Genomic DNA, 17,896 nt, shown 5'->3' with positions numbered 1-17,896 from the left:
GACAAGGAAGAGGCTTAAAATTTGCAACTGGTTATAAGGGAAGCATGAAAAAACTACAGAAGCTATGATTAGAAAGCAGGGGAACACTAAAACGGCTCAGGAGGAGTTACCCCCGCAATAGATTCTGCAGATGCTGGAAATCTTGAGCAACACATAAAGTGCAGGAGGAACTCAGCAGGTCAGGCAACATCTATGGAAGGACATTTCAGGGCTGGATCAGGGCTCATACCACTTGTCTACCCCAGCTCTCAATATGTTGCTGGTACATGGCGGTGCACAGGATTAATCTGGGATTACTTTGCACCTTCACAGTTGCTCCCTGTTCCTTTATTTCCAAGCAGTGGGTGTGCAAAAGAGGGGTCTCCCTCACCCTGAGATTGGCTGCAAGGGGTCTTTTGCAACAACCTGGAAGTGTTGAAATCTGACATTTCCTGCCTGCACTCCCTTTTATTTGTAAAATAAGTTCTTTACCTTCAAAGTTCAAACAGAAGCTTTTTTTAAAATTATCTAATGTTAGTGAAAGGCAAGAGAAATAATTCAAATGTGTTTATTTTTTTAACAGGAGTTTTGTCAAGCACTTCAACAACCTGATGGTAAAATCTTCAAAAATTATCTAAAGGTAAGTCAATGGGGGTGGGGGAGGTAAATATAAAAATTATATAATTTGGTAGCTGTAATTCTTCGTCAGCTATCTTACAACATCAGATTCTTATTCATGAGTACAACTGCTACCAGTTGCTTATCTTTCTCTGAAGCTTTTCACCAGTTACCCTTTGGGATTGTTGGTATTTTTACTACTTATCCCACTTGTAAGCCTTGGTCTTTCCCCATATTCTCCTATGTTTCTGCTCATGAAATCGATGCTGGTTCACAGTTCAATTCCCATTTCCCCCTTAATTCTGTCCCGGTAACCTAAAGATGAAAGAGAATAGCATTTGTCGCACATACATCGAGCGTGCTGCAAAATGTTCAATTAGTCCTGACGAAGGGTCTCGGCCTGAAACGTCGACTGCGCCTCTTCCTATAGATGCTGCTTGGCCTGCTGCGTTCACCAGCAACTTTGATGTGTGGTGCTGCAAAATGTGTTGTTTTTGTCCACGACCAAAACAGTCCCAGGATAAGTAGCCATAAGTGTCGCCATGTTTCCAGCTCCAACAGAGCATGTCCACAACTTACTAACCCTAACCCGTACGTCTTTGGAATGTGGGAGGAAATCGGAGCACCCGGAGGAAACTCGCAGGGAGAACACAAACTCTTTACAGACAGTGACGGGCATTGAACCCCGCTGCTACTGCTGGTCATGTAAACCTGCCATGCTACCGTGCAGCCCTTATTTTCTCTATGTACTCACCAACTCTCCAGCTCAGTAGGGGCAATTGTGGGGACCGTGATTAAGGAAGGGATGTACTGACTCCTGGAGACGGTGCAGGGGATGTTCATCCCAGGCTTACCATATGAGGACTGTTTGATATGTCTGAACCTGTACTGAAGGAGTTCAGAAGGATAGGGAAGATGTCCTTGAAACTTACCAAATACTGAAGGACCTGGATAGAGTGGATGTATGGAGGATTTTTCCATCAACACGAGATTCTGGGATCTATATGGCCTCCAAATGAAAGGGTGTCCCTTTTAGAACTGAGAGGAGAAGGAATTTCTTAAACCAGATGGTGGTGAATCTATAGAATTTGATGCCACAGAGGATTATGGGTGCCAAATAACTGAATGTATTTAAGGCAAAGATTGATAGTTTCTTGATTGGTAGTGATTGGTTAAAAGTTACAGGGAAAACGGGGATGAAAAAGATCAGCCATGATTGAGGTCTTAGCTTTAGACAGTGTTAATTTTCCAGTTACCCTGATAGTGTCTATTTTCCCCCTTACTTCTACCAGGTCAACTGATCGAAAAGTCTATAATTCTCTTGTGTAGAGTATCAGTTAAGCAGGAACCATTTTAACATTTGGATAACTTTGATGAAAACTAATACATCAAATATATCTGTAGCCTGCCTTTTTAAACATTGAATCTATAGTATGGGATTTGTTAGCTTTTAGTTTAACTTCTCTATTGCCCTTATTCTTTTTTTTCCTGCTTCCCTGAAGACTCTTGCAGAGTTTAATTTTTACATCATTTTTGTTTTGCACATAATTTTTCTTGTCTTTGCCTTTTAAAGAAATGAGGTTTTCTAAAGATAATAGCAGAAGTTAAAAATAAATTAAAACCCTTACAATCTGTTTTGTCCCCTGGGGTTTGCACTTGTATTGTGTTTTTCACTCCGATTTCCTGACCCATTTGTAATCATTTCTAAAGCCTTCCTGATCAGTGAAAAAGGGGTTTGGTGCTTTCCCGGTGTATATGGTGAATAAACTCTCATCTGGCTTCCTGCTGGGTAGCAGTATCAACTATAACCAATGTTTCGATGACAAACTCTGCCATCTTCATCCTGATGAAAATGGCAGAGTTTGTCATTGAAATGTCAGTTATAATCCATACCTGTACCAGGTTAGAAGCCCAAGAAGAGTTTATCCTTCCTGATTAGGTTTGCCAGCATTGTTAAAATTCTTTCTTTAATACTATCTTCAACTGATTTCCCTCGGTTAAACCGCATTTCCTTGTAGGAGTCCATATTTGTTGTGAATCAATTATCAATTGGATCACAGCTATGATATTCATTAAGTGGGTAAGTGGAGAAAAGGCTAGAGAAAGTGATAGATACGGCCCAGTGCAAAACTGCAAAACCCTCCTCACTATGTACATCTACAAGGAGAGGAGCAAGGATCTCCCATCACAATGATCAGAATCAGGTTTGATATCACCGGCTTATGCCGGGGGGGGGGGGTGCAATTACAGTTAAACTAAGCAAAGAAGTGTAAAAACAGAATTTAAAAAGTAGTGAGGTAGTGTTCATGGGTTCAATGTCTATGTAGAAATCAGATGACAGGGGGAAAAAGCTGTTCTTGAATTGCTGAGTGTGTGCCTTTGGGCTCCTGTACCTACTTCCTGATGGTAACATTGAGAAGAGGGCATGACTTGGGTGGTGGGGGTCCTTGATGGAAGCCACACCTCTCCTTGAAGATGCCTTGGATACAACGGAGGCTAGTACCCATGATGGAGCCGACTAAGTTTACAATTCTCTGCAGCTTGCTTCAATTCCACCCCCCCCCCCCGATACCAGATGGTGATGCCGCCAGACAGAATGTTCTCCACTGTACATCTATAGAAGTTTTTGCGTGTTTTAGGTGTCAAACCAGATCTCCTGAAATTCCTGATGAAGGCCACTGTCTTGCCTTCTTTATAGCTGCATTGATAAGTTAAGACCAGGGTTAGATCCTCAGATATTGTCACCCAGTAGCTTGAAATTGTTCACTCTTTCCACCTCTGACCCCTCTAAGGATTGGTTTGTGTTCCCTCGACTTGCCCTACCTGAAGTCCACAATCAGCTCTTTGATCTTACTGACATTGAGTGCCAGATTGTTGCTGCAGCACCACTCAACTAACTGGTTTGTCTCACACATGTACAGCCTCTCGTCACCATCTGAGATTTTGCCAACAATTGTGGTATCAACAGCGAATTTATAGATGGATTTTGAGCTATGTACAACCACCAGGCTCCTGAACCAATGTGGATAACATCACTCACCTCAACTCCCAACAGATTCAACGACCTACAGACTCACTTTCAAGGACTCTATACTACTTATGTTCTCAGTATTTTTATTTGCAGTTTGTTTTCTTTTGCACGTTAGTTGTTTGTTGATCTTCGTCATTGTATGGTTTATCATAGATTCTACTGTATTTCTTTATCTTTCCATTAACTGTCTGGAAAAATAAGGAAATGAATCTTTGAACACCTGACAATTTTCCTTTCATTTCTGCCTTATCAGAGACAGGAGTCCCTCATGAGTTGCAGACAGTAGGGCAGTGATGTCACAGATATTACTCATTGGAACAAGGAAAGAACAAGTAGTCCTCAAATTGTAACTTCTGTAGCTTGGCAAAAAAACTCACCAATATTTATCAGGCAGTGGAATTTTTTTTGATCTTCAGTTTGCAGAAGGTTGCAAAATCGTGCCTAATTATAAATTGATGCAGCTAGTAATTTCAAAACATCTCTTCAAAATATGTCTTAAAATAGAAAATTAATCAGCTGTTTCTGTTTTCTCTTGTAGGTATTCTTTCAGCGAGCAAAGCCCTGAGAATGAATCTGGATTTTTGATTTAGCATCCTAAGAATCTCTTCATTTTACTTAATTTATGCAGTTTGCTGGAATTGATTCTTGATGTTGGAAAAAGCCTTGTGCAATTCCCAGAAAGGCTTTGTGTTTTGTGTAGGCTGCATATTTTAGCTCATTATTTAAATTACATTGAAGTAATTTGTTAACCAATTACTTATATTTTGTCTTATTAGACATTTATTGAGGAAGTGTCAGTGCTATTGCCGAAACACTCTCATTCCTGTATAATAAACTGAATTATGTCCTGCAATATGAGTGCAGAAGTTGGATGCCATATTACAGTCTCATTTTCTTTTTGAAAAAAAGATATTCAGAACAGAAGAGTTCAATGTAAAATATGGAATTGTTCTTGTTAATAGTGATTGGCCATTACATCATATGTACATTTCTATGGCTTGATGAGAAAACATTTGTTCAAGATGTCTAATAAGCTAAACATGAATTTCAGTCCCTAGCATATAATGAACTAAAATAAATTTCAGTCGGATGTCTTTGCCAAGTGTTTTTGTTTATTTTTGTGCAGTATTTTTACAATGCTGAGCTGTTCTACCTTAATAACCATTTAAACATTTTCCTTTTCATCTTTCTATCATCTGTGTGCCTATCTAAGAGTCTCTTAAACACAGCTAATGTATTTGCCTCTACCATTACCCCAGCAGCATATTCTATGCACTCACTGTGTTTTATATTTTTTTTTAAATCCACTGCTGGCATCTCCAAACACCTTAAAATGCCTGTTGAAGGGTCCTGGCCCAGTTATTCATTTCCATAGATCCTGCCTGACCTGAATTCCTCCAGCATTTTGTGTGTGTTGCTCTGGATTTCCAGCATCTGCAGAATCCCTTGTGTTTAGATTATGCCCCTTTGTATTAGCCATTTCTGCTCTGGCCATCCACTCTCTCTCTGCCTCTTGTTTACCTTGATCAAAACATTTCTCATCCTTCAAACAATGCCTGATTTCTTCAAACTGGTCTTTCATTTTGACATTTCCTGCAAACCCATGACTAGTGTCAACTACCCGTGCTTTAGTCCATCAACTGCAGGAAAGGATGAATCATCTGCCTGTTGTCCAGATTTAAATGGTCACATATGAAGGAAACAATGAGAGGAAGTCATTTGCTCCACTGTTTTCGCTGGCAAAGACAGCTATCCACCCTAATTCCACCTCCCAGCTCCAGTGTCTTGTTCTGCCACATTAGTGCTCATGGTGGAGCATGGTAGTGTAGAGGCTAGCGTAACACTCTACAGCCACGGCTGTAAGATCAGCCTTAAATTCCCATCGCTGTCTGTAAGGACCTTGTCTGTTCTCTCATAACTGCATGGCTTTCCTCCCACACTCCAAAGACAACTACGAGGGGTGATTGATCAGTTCGTGGCCTAAGGTAGAAGGAGTCAATTTTAGAAAACCTAGCACATTTATTTTTCAACGTAGTCCCCTCCTACATTTACACACTTAGTCCAGCAGTCGTGGAGCATACGGATCTTGGACCTCCAGAAAGTGTCCACAGCAGGGGTGATTGATAAGTAGAAGGAGATGACTTATGCAGGTCAACTCTGAGTGAATATGCAGAAAGTTTGAAGTTAATAACTCATCTCCTTCTACCTTAGGCCACGAACTTATCAATCACCCCTGATGCATTATTAACTTCAAACCTTCTGCATAATCACTCAGAGCTGAACTGTGTGTGCATGTAACGAGAGCTCCTTCAATCACCCCTGCTGTGGACACTTCCTGGAGGTTCAAGATCCATATGCTCCACGACCGCTGGACTAGGTGTGTAAATGTAGGAGGGGACTATGTTGAAAAATAAATGTGCTAGGTTTTCTAAAATTGACCCCTACCTTAGGCCATGAACTTATCAATCACCCCTTGTATAAATTTTTTTGTGGTATTTGTTTAATTGGATTCTCTATGTTTAGGACTTGCACGAAGATCTGATCACATTTTTGGTCATATTTATGCAGAAGTGAGAAAATTCTACAGGGTTCACAAACTTTCTAGTACCATTGTACCTCACTATTTGTTTTTGCATACTTAATTTTTTATTTCTTACCGTAACTTCTATTTTATTATGGCACTGTACTGCTGCCACAAAACAACAAATTTCACAACATATGCCAGTGATAATAATTCTGATTCTGTCAATTTCCCTAGTTTAATCGGAACTACTAAAAGAGTCCAACATGATCTGTGCACTACTTTTCATCATTGCAAGAAAGGCAAATACTCCCCTTAACTAACTAGTGTTAGTTTATTATGGTCACGTAGTGTGATACGGCATTTGTTGTGTGTGCTACCCTGACAGGTCATAAGTATACTGAGGTATTGTGAAAGGAGAACATAACATAGGAAGTGCAGGTAATGCTGATCTAGACAGGATTCAAGAGTTCATCTTTATAATATAAAGAGGCCTGTTCAAGTCTTACAACAGTTCCTACCTAGCCAAATATCTTCTAAAACATTGTATAGGTCCTCCCTGATGTTCAGCCTGTACTTTTGAATGTGCATTAGCTTTGCAGGCTGCTGTGTCTGCCGGGGGGAGAGAGGCCCATCACCTGCCGCACCACCCGTGTGCAACACCTGGGGGCTGGGAGCGCCGAGCGCGCGCACGCGCACACGCACACACACACACACACGCACACGCTCAGTGAGGCTGGCTGGCTGGCTGACTGCTGCTCTTCCGGCACCTGCCTGCTGTCCTCTCACAGCTATTCCAGTGATCCGGCTGACTTGTTCATTTCTGACTTACAAACAATTGAGGTTATGACCAGTTCTCAGGAACAGAACCCTATCGTAACTTTGGTTGGACCTGTTCTAACTGCCCTTCGCGTGCAAAAACTTTCCCCTTAGATCCTTTTTAAATCCTTCCCCTCTCAAGTTCATATGTCAATGAGATACTGCATTCTTCAAAATTCTGGAGAAGGTAGGCCTGGTCAGCCAAAGCATTGGTCACTGTAACGGTCACTGTAACAGTAACTGGTGGTTCTATCGTCCTTTACATACTCAGTTAGAACCATAGAACCATAGAACCATAGAAACTACAGCACAGAAACAGGCCCTTTGGCCCTTCTTGGCTGTGCCGAACCATTTTCTACCTAGTCCCACTGACCTGCACACGGACCATATCCCTCCATACACCTCCCATCCACGTATCTGTCCAATTTATTCTTAAATGTTAAATAAGAACCCGCATTTACCACCTCACCTGGCAGCTCATTCCATACTCCCACCACTCTCTGTGTGAAGAAGCCCCTCCTAATGTTCCCTTTAAACTTTCCCCCCCTCACCCTTAACCCATATCCTCTGGTTTTCTTCTCCCCTTGCCTCAGTGGAAAAAGCCTGCCTGAATTCACTGTATCTATACCCATCATAATTTTATATACCTCTATCAAATCTCCCCTCATTCTTCTATGCTCCAGGGAATAAAGTCAACCTATTCAACCTTTCTCTGTAACTCAGTTTCTCAAGTCCCAGCAACATCCTTGTAAACCTTCTCTGCACTCTTTCAACCTTATTTATATCCTTCCTGTAATTTGGTGACCAAAACTGAACACAATACTCCAGATTCGGCCTCACCAATGCCTTATACAACCTCATCATAACATTCCAGCTCTTATACTCAATACTTTGATTAATAAAGGCCAATGTACCAAAAGCTCTCTTTACGACTCTATCTACCTGTGACGACAGTTTTAGGGAATTTTGTATCTGTATTCCCAGATCCCTCTGTTTCACTGCACTCCTCAGTGCCTTACCATTAACCCTGTATGTTCTACGTAGGTTTGTCCTTCCAACGTGCAATACCTCACACTTGTCAGTATTAAACTCCATCTGCCATTTTTCAGCCCATTTTTCCAGCTGGTCCAAGTCCCTCTGCAGGCTCTGAAAACCTTCCTCACTGTCTACTACACCTCCAATCTTTGTATCATCAGCAAACTTGCTGATCCAATTTACCACATTATCATCTAGATCATTAATATAGATGACAAATAACAATGGACCCAGCACTGATCCCTGTGGCACACCACTAGTCACAGGCCTCCACTCAGAGAAGCAATTCTCTAACACCACTCTCTGGCTTCTTCCATCGAGCCAATGTCTAATCCAATTTACCACCTCTCCATGTATACCTAGCGCCTGAATTTTCCTAACTAACCTCCCATGCGGGACCTTGTCAAAGGCCTTACTGAAGTCCATGTAGACAATATCCACTGCCTTCCCTCCATTCACTTTCCTGGTAACCTCCTCGAAAAACTCCAACAGATTGGTCAAACATGACCTACCACGCACAAAGCCATGTTGACTCTCCCTAATAAGCCCCTGTCTATCCAAATGCTTGTAGATTCTGTCTCTTAGTACTCCTTCCAATAACTTACCTACTACTGAGATTAAACTCACCGGCCTATAATTTCCCGGATTACTTTTCGATCCTTTTTTAAACGGAACAACATGAGCCACTCTCCAATCCTCCGGCACTTCACCCGTAGACAGCGACATTTTAAATATTTCTGCCAGGACCCCCGCAATTTCAACACTAGTCTCCTTCAAGGTCCGAGGGAACACTCTGTCAGGTCCCAGGGACTTATCCACTTTAATTTTCCTCAAGACAGCAAGCACCTCCTCCTTTTCAATCTGTACAGTTTCCATGGTCTCACTACTTGATTCCCTCAATTCCATAGATTTCATGCCAGCTTCCTTAGTAAATACAGACGCAAAAAACCTATTTAAGGTCTCCCCCATTTCCTTTGGTTCCGCACAAAGCCGACCACTCTGATCTTCAAGAGGACCAATTTTATCCCTTACAATCCTTTTGCTCTTAATATACTTGTAAAAGCTCTTTGGATTATCCTTCACTTTGACTGCCAAGGCAACCTCATGTCTTCTTTTTGCCCTCCTGATTTCTTTCTTTCTTTCTTTCCTTTTTAAATCTTTTTATTGAGTAAGTATACAAAAAAGGTAAGCCATATAAACATTAATACAATGTTAAAGTATAATAAAATTCCAAAAGATAATAATACCAAAAAGAAAATACTACAAACAATGTAATTTAAGCATAAGAAACCAAGATAACATAATAGTATACTAGATTTTATATATATCAATGGAAAAAAAGAAAAAAAAACCCCAAAAAAAACCCACCGTGCAACTAACTAAAGCAAAGCAAAGCAATGGGCTAACTTGAAACCAAACAGAGTTAAACTTAAAAACACGTCCTCAATCCCGACCTCCATTAAAACAGTGAAAAAAAACAAGAAGGGTAAATATTACATTAAATGAAAATATCGAATAAAAGGTCCCCAAATCTGTTCAAATTTAAATGAAGAATCATAAAGGTTACTTCTAATTTTCTCCAGATTCAAACATAAAATCGTCTGAGAAAACCAAAAAAAGGTAGTTGGAGCATTAAGCTCTTTCCAATGTTGTAAAATACATCTTTTCGCCATTAAAGTAAGAAATGCAATCATTCTACGGGCTGAAGGGGAAAGATTACTAGAAATTTTAGGTAGTCCAAAGATAGCAGTAATAGGGTGAGGAGAGATATCTATATTTAATACCTTAGAAATAATATTGAAAATATCTCTCCAAAAAGTTTCCAAAGTAGGGCAAGACCAAAACATATGAGTTAAAGAGGCTATCTGCCCCGAACATCTATCACAGAAAGGATTAATATGCGAGTAAAAACGCGCTAACTTATCTTTGGACATATGTGCTCTATGCACCACTTTAAATTGAATTAGGGAATGTTTAGCACAAATAGAGGAAGTATTAACTAATTGTAAAATCTGTCCCCAATCATCCACAGAAATGGTAAGCCCCAATTCCTGTTCCCAATCTACCCTAATCTTATCAAATGGAGCTTTCCTGAGTTTCATAATAATATTATAAATCATAGCCGATGCACCTTTCTGACATGGATTAAGGTTAATTATCGAATCTAAAATATATATAGGAGGAAGCATTGGAAAGGAAGAAAGTATAGTACTTAGGAAATTTCTAACTTGTAAATATCTAAAAAAATGTATTCTTGATAGGTTATATTTATTAGATAATTGTTCAAAAGACATAAGGGAACCATCTAAAAATAAATCCAAAAACCGTAAAATACCCTTAGTCTTCCAAGTTTGAAAAGCGCGATCCGTAAAAGAGGGAGGAAAAAATATGTTACCTAAAATAGGAATCGCTAACCCGAATTGATTAAAATCAAAAAATTTTCTGAATTGAAACCAAATACGCAAAGCATATTTAACGATCGGGTTAGAGACCTGCTTAAGGCGTTTCGAATCAAAAGGAAGAGATGAACCTAAAATAGAACCAAGTGTATAACCCTGAACAGATTGTAATTCCAATGCTACCCATTTAGGAATAGATAGTATATCCCGGTCAAGTAACCAAAATTTCATATGTCGAATATTAATAGCCCAATAATAAAATCTAAAGTTAGGTAATGCTAAACCTCCATCTCTCTTAGCTTTCTGTAAATGTATTTTACCCAGTCTCGGATTCTTATTCTGCCAAATAAATGAAGAAATTTTAGAGTCGACTGTATCAAAAAAAGATTTAGGAACGAAAATTGGTAATGCCTGAAACACATATAAAAATTTTGGCAAAAAAAACATCTTAACTGCATTAATACGACCAATCAAAGTTAAATATAAAGGAAACCATTTAGATGAAAGTTGAGTAATATGGTCTATTAATGGTAAAAAGTTAGTCTTAAATAAATCTTTATGTTTACAAGTAATTTTAATCCCAAGATATGAAAGGTAATTATTAATCAATTTAAATGGAAATTTATAATATAAGGGAAGATGTTTATTAATCGGAAAAAGTTCACTCTTACTAAGATTTAATTTATAACCTGAGAAAAGACCAAATTGTGCTAATAACTCTAAAACAGCAGGAATAGATCTCTCAGGATTAGAAATATATAAAAGTAAATCATCAGCATAGAGTGATAATTTATGGGACTTTAATCCCCGAGTTATCCCAGTAATATTTGAAGATTCTCGAATAGCAATTGCAAGAGGTTCTAATGCAATATCAAATAATAGGGGACTAAGAGGACAGCCTTGTCGAGTACCACGAAAGAGAGGAAAAAAAGGTGAGTTTAAAGAGTTAGTACGAACCGAGGCTACAGGGGAGTGATATAACAGTTTAATCCAGGATATAAATTTCAGGCTAAAATTAAACATTTCAAGCACCTTAAATAAATAAGGCCATTCTACTCTATCAAAAGCTTTCTCGGCATCTAAAGAAATAACACACTCAGGAACATTTTGTGAGGGAGTATAAACGATATTTAACAATGTACGAATATTATAAAAAGAGTAACGACCTTTAATAAAACCCGTTTGGTCTTCCGAAATAATAGAAGGAAGTACTTTTTCTAGTCTATTTGCTAATAACTTAGAAAAAACTTTAGAATCAACATTTAATAAAGATATTGGTCTATAAGATGCACATTGAGCAGGGTCTTTATCCTTCTTTAGTATTAAAGAAATTGATGCTCTATTAAAAGATTCCGGAAGTTTACCAAGTTTCAAAGAAGCCTCAAAAACCTTATAGAGCCAAGGAATCAATAAAGAAGCAAAACATTTATAAAATTCAACGGTAAACCCATCAGGGCCAGGAGCTTTCCCCAGATTCATAGAAAAAATAACATTCTTAATCTCATCCATTGTAATGGAAGTATCTAATAAAGAAGACATATCCCGTGAAATCTGAGGAAAGTCTAACTTATCTAAAAAATCATTCATATATTTAGAATCTCGAGGAGACTCTGATTGATATAAAGAAGAATAAAAATCACAAAAGGTTTGATTAATCCCCACATGATCCAATATCAATCGATCATTTTGGTTATAAATCTGATTGATTTGAGATTTAACATAATTAGATTTCAATTGATTAGCCAGCAGCTTGCCAATTTTATCACTGTGAACATAAAAATCACTTCTTGTTTTCTTTAATTGGTTTACAATCGAGGACGAGAGTAGTAAACTGTGTTCCATTTGAAGTTCAGTTCTTTGTTTGTATAGCTCCTCAGAAGGAGCCATAACATATTTCTTATCAATTTCTTTAATCTTGTCCACAATTACCATCTCCTCCTGCTTCTGTTTCTTCCTCAAAGCAACGGAATACGAAATAATCTGACCCCGAATATAGGCTTTAAAAGTGTCCCAAAGAGTGTTAACCGAAATATCTTCTGTATGGTTAATTATAAAAAAAAGCTCAATCTGTTCATTCATAAAATTAACAAAGTCCGAGTCCTGAAGCAACAGCGAATTAAAACGCCATTGTCTGTTGTTTGGTATATTGGCCATAATTTTAATAGAAAGCTTAAGTGGAGCATGATCCGAAATGGTTATAGAATCATAATCACATTTAATCACTGAAGGAATGAGACGAGAATCAATAAAAAAATAATCAATTCTTGAATAGGAATGATGAACATGTGAAAAAAAGGAAAAATCTTTTTCCTGAGGATGCAGAAAACGCCAAATATCCGTCGACCCAGAATCAGAAAGGAAAAAATTAATCAAATTTGCAGATTTATTAGGTAAAGTCCGTAAAGGAGCCGAACGGTCCAAAGCTGGAGATAAACAGGTATTAAGATCTCCGCCCCAAATCAATGAAAACTCGTTCAAATTCGGAAACTGATCAAACAATGATTTATAAAATTCCGGACAATCCATATTAGGAGCATAAACATTAACCAAAACTACTTTTTTATTAAATAGTAAACCACTAACCAATAAAAATCTACCATTCGGATCAGAGATAATATCCTGTTGTATAAAAGTAACTGAGGAATCTATAAAAATAGAGACGCCTCGAATCTTAGCATTGGAGTTCGAATGAAATTGTTGTCCCTTCCAGAATTTGAAAAAACGTAGTCTGTCCCCCCTCCGTACATGGGTCTCTTGTAAAAATAAAATTTGTGCTTTAAGTCTCCGGAACACTTTAAAAACTTTTTTTCTTTTAATAGGATGATTAAGACCATTAGTATTCCAGGAGACAAAATTAATAATAGACTCCATAAATCCTAAAGTCAACCCACAACAAGGAGGATTGACAATAGGCGCGACCCACAAACCCGGAGAGGAAACAGAACATACAAAAGATACCGGGGAAAAGGACGCAACCAGTACTTCAATAATGTATATAGCCCAAAGAAAAACAAACTAAAACTTGAAGCCCCTCCCGCCACCCCCCAGCCCAAGACCCCAAGGCAAAATCTAAAGCAGACCCGCCAGAAAGAAGCAAGCGCTAAAACTACCCCCATGACTTCCGGTATACGCTCCCTAAAAAAAAGGTATAAATATGAAAAGGATCAGCTAATTGTAAAACAGTAAAAAAATAAGTAAAAAAAAGTTAGCTCAATTAGAATACACACAGAACAGAACAAAAGCCGGAAAATATATATTTAAAAAAAACCACAATAAACCTCAAACTCATGAATAGACACAGCAACAAAAAAAATAGGATTATTAACATAAAGTGATTATAAAAAGCAAAACAGAATAAAATTTAAACAAAAACTACAAAATTTAAGGCCGCACAGGAAATACGTAAGATGACAAAAGGGAAGTAACCACCCAGAATCCCCTGGGAAAAGAAAGAAATGACGCAGTTAAAAAGAAAGTTTAGTAGCCATATTAAGAAATCGAAAGTAAACTTTTCTGCCCAAATAGGGCACAGAAAAGTTAAAACCAACCAATTCACAGCCTCCGATCGACGGAGAAAATTAAAAAGAAAGCAATTAAGATGTTGGAGATGAAAGTTGATCCAGATAACTCTGGGCATCCGATGGAGAATCAAAAAAACAAAGGGCTCCATCTGACATGCGAATCCTTAGACGTGCAGGGTACAGCAGCGCTGGTCTTAAATCCCTCTTATAGAATTCCGACATCACGGATCTGTAACGGACCCGTTGGTCCCAGATTGGTTTACTGAAATCTTCCACGAATCGGAACTTAAGATCCGAAAAATCAATGAAACCTTTAGATCGAGCGAATCGAAACAGTCTCTCCTTGTCTTGAAAGTAATGAAAACGTAAGATAACATGCCTAGGTCTATCTGACCTAGACGAGTACGATGGGATTCTGTGAACACGATCCAGTAGCGGTGGTTGGTCAGGAGATACAGTAGGGAATGCATCTTTTAAAAGTTGGGAGAAATATTTCATGGGGTTGTTAGCTTCAACGGCTTCCCTCACGCCAATCATTCGTAAATTCTGCCGTCGCATTCTAGATTCCAAGTCAGAGTTTTTAAAAGTCAGAAAGTCAAGTTTCTTCTTCATTACATTAATTGTTTCTTCGACTTTCCCCATCTTAAGCTCACTTTGTTGCGCGAATTTTTGAAGATCAGATATAGCCGACTGATGTTCCGCAATACATGTTTGCATCTTATCAATTAAATCGGCAATTTTCTGGAAATTAGTTGAGATTTCCGTATGAATCAGGTCTTTAACAAAGCCTGCAATTTCCGTACGAATCATCTCCCTAACAGAGGTTGAAATTTCCCTCTGAATTAACTCCGATATCGCTTTCAAAGTCACCGGTGATTCAGTCGGAGGGAGATCCGTAGCTTTCGGTTTAACCGGAGGTTTACCATCCTTGCCGTCTTTCTCGTTCTTAGACATAGCAGATCTAAGTTCCATCCAGTTGTTGGAGAATTCAGTTTAATTCAAAGTATTGTAAGAGTTGATGCCTTAATGGTTAATTAAAGTATAGCTGACCATAGAGAAAAAAAACTCAGAGGTAATGGAGCGAGTCAAGAACGCGACTTCACTCCATGAGCGCTACCGGAAGTCTCGATTTCTTTCTTAAGTATTTTCTTGCACTTCTTATACTCCTCAAGTACCTGATTTACCCCCTGTTTCCTATACATTTCATACAACTCCCTCTTCTTCTTTATCAGAGTTGCAATATCCCTTGAGAACCAAGGTTCCTTATTCCTATTCAATTTGCCTTTAATCCTGACAGGAACATACAAACTCTGCACTCTCAAAATTTCCCCTTTGAAGGCTTCCCACCTACCAATCACATCTTTGCCAGAGAACAACCTGTCCCAATCCACACTTTTTAGATCCTTTCTCATTTCTTCAAATTTGGCCTTCTTCCAGTTCAGAACCTCAACCCTAGGACCAGATCTATCCTTGTCCATGATCAAATTGAAACTAATGGTGTTATGATCACTGGAACCAAAGTGCTCCCCTATACAGACTTCTGTCACTTGCCCTAATTCGTTACCTAACAGGAGATCCAATATTGCATCCCCTCTAATTGGTCCCTCTATTGATTTAGAAAACTTTCCTGAACACATTTTACAAACTCTAAACCATCCAGACCCCTAACAGTATGGGAGTCCCAATCAATGTATGGAAAATTAAAATCCCCTACCACCACAACTTTATGTTTCCTGCAGTTGCCTGCTATCTCTCTGCAGATTTGCTCTTCCAAGTCTCGTTGACTATTGGGTGGTCTGTAATACAATCCCACTAATGTGGCCATACCTTTCCTGTTTCTCAGCTCCACCCATAAGGACTCAGTAGACAAGCCCTCTAATCTGTCCTGCCTGAGCACTGCTGTAATATTTTCCCTAACAAGCAATGCTACTCCCCCACCTTTCATTCCTCTGCCTTGATCACATCTGAAACATCGGAACCCTGGAATATTAAGCTGCCAGTCCTGCCCCTCCTGTAGCCAAGTTTCACTAATTGCTACAACATCATAATTCCACGTGTCAATCCACGCCCTCAACTCATCCGCCTTCCCCGCAATACTCCTAGCATTGAAATATATACACCTCAGAAGATTTTTACCACCACTCACAACCTTTCTATCAGTGGATTTGCTTAAACTTTCAATATCATTTATTTTCACCCCAGCCACACTGTCAGCTCTGGCACTCTGGTTCCCATCCCCCTGCAAATCTAGTTTAAAGCCTCCCCAATAGCACTAACAAACCTCCCTGAAAGGATATTGGTCCCCCTGTGGTTCAAGTGTAACCCGTCTTTCTTGTACAGGTCCCACCTGCCCCAGAAGAGGTCCCGATGATCCTGAAATCTGAAACCCTGTCCCCTACACCAGTTCCTCAGCTACTTGTTCCTCCTCCAGAGCATCCTATTCCTACCCTCACTGGCACCTAGCACAGGTAGCAATCGTGAGATTACCACCCTTGAGGTCCTGCTTTTCAACTTCCTACCAAGCTCTCTATCCTCACTGTCCAGGACCTCTTCACTCTTCCTTGCTATGTCATTGGTACCGATGAAGTTCTGTCACAAGCTTCAGTTCATGGCAAAGGTCATATACAAAACTTCCACAGAGCTATTTGTGTTGATGTGCTCATAAATTTATAAATCTATATTTAATCACTCCTCAGTTCCAGTGGAAGTAAACCCAAACTCCTCATATCTAAAGCCCTCCATTCCAGGGAACATCTGAGAGAATCACCACTGCACTCTTGCTATTCCCATCCCATCCTTCCTGTAGTGGCACGACCAGAACTGGACTCAATACTCCAAATGCAGTCTGGTACAACTGCAATGTACGTCATAATTATCACACTCAATCATCAGTCTATGAAGGCAATACAATGTGTCTTTTCAATATTCTACGTGGTGAGGGGAGGAGAAATGAGGGATGAGGTAATTACTCCCCTCTATCGTACCCACATTGGTGACACTTGCCCAGCGCAATCTTCACTGATTTGACACCAACATTGCATTTCACTGAATGCATTAATGTTTTGATGTACAGTTGCAAGAAAATGTTTGTGAACCCTTTGCGATTACCTGGTTTTCTACATTAATTATTCATAAAATGGTCTGATCTTGATCTGAGTCACAGTAATAGATGAACACAGTCTGCCTAAACTAATAACAGGAACAATTGTACTTTTTGAACACATTGTTTAATCATTCAGTCCAGGCTGGGAAAAGTATGCGAACCATAGTATTTAATATCTGATCCTTTAGCAGGAATAACCTCCACCAAGCGTTTCCTGTAGCTGCTAATCAGACTTGCACAACGGTGAGGAGGAATTTTGACCATTCCTCTATACAAAACTTGCAATTCATTGATATTTCTGGGATACCTTGTATGAACAGCCCTCTTAAGGTCACGCCATGGCATCTCAATTGGGTTAAGGTCTGGACTCCGACTTGGCCATTCCAAAGCACAAATTTTCTTCTTTTTAAACCATTCTATTGTTGATTTACCGTTGTGTTTTGGATCATTATCTTGTTGCATCATTCAACTTCTATTAAGCTTCAGGTGGTGGATCACAACCCTGAGATTCTCCTGTCGTGTCTTGATGTAATCTTGAATTCATTGTTCCCTCAACGATTGCAAGCAGCCCCAAACTATGATGCTCCTTCCACCATGCTTCACAGTTGGTATGATGTTTTGGTGTTGGTGTGCATTTCTGCCATAAAGTTCAACTTTTGTCTCATCTGTTCACAGAACATTGTCCCAGAAGCATTGTGGAGCATCCAGGTGGTCTTTTGCAAACTTGAGACATGCAGCAATGTATTTTTTTGAAGAGCAGTGTCCTTCACTGGACACCATTCTTATAGTGGACACACTAACAGAGACTTCAGCAAGTTCTTGAGATTCCTACAGGTCTTTTTCTGGTATCCTTGGGTTCTATTTCACCTC

At 39.2% G+C, this 17,896-nt stretch overlaps 1 protein-coding gene across 3 annotated transcripts in view; it reads left to right on the top strand.

Annotated features, from left to right (window-relative positions):
* Positions 1–4,722, top strand: part of xpot (exportin, tRNA (nuclear export receptor for tRNAs)) — an 87,658-nt gene extending 82,936 nt beyond the window's left edge. For all 3 annotated transcript variants that reach the window (XM_063058414.1, XM_063058415.1, XM_063058413.1), the window contains exons 24-25: positions 563–619; positions 4,167–4,722. In XM_063058414.1, coding sequence (XP_062914484.1) covers positions 563–619; positions 4,167–4,193 — 84 coding nt within the window. In that variant the 3' untranslated portion in view covers positions 4,194–4,722. The remainder of the gene's footprint in view (positions 1–562; positions 620–4,166) is intronic.
* Positions 4,723–17,896: the final 13,174 nt, after the last annotated feature.

The sequence above is a fragment of the Mobula hypostoma genome, chromosome 9, assembly GCF_963921235.1.
Source record: "Mobula hypostoma chromosome 9, sMobHyp1.1, whole genome shotgun sequence".
In the NCBI taxonomy this organism is placed as follows: domain Eukaryota; kingdom Metazoa; phylum Chordata; class Chondrichthyes; order Myliobatiformes; family Myliobatidae; genus Mobula; species Mobula hypostoma.
This window is presented reverse-complemented; position numbering and strand designations above follow the sequence as displayed.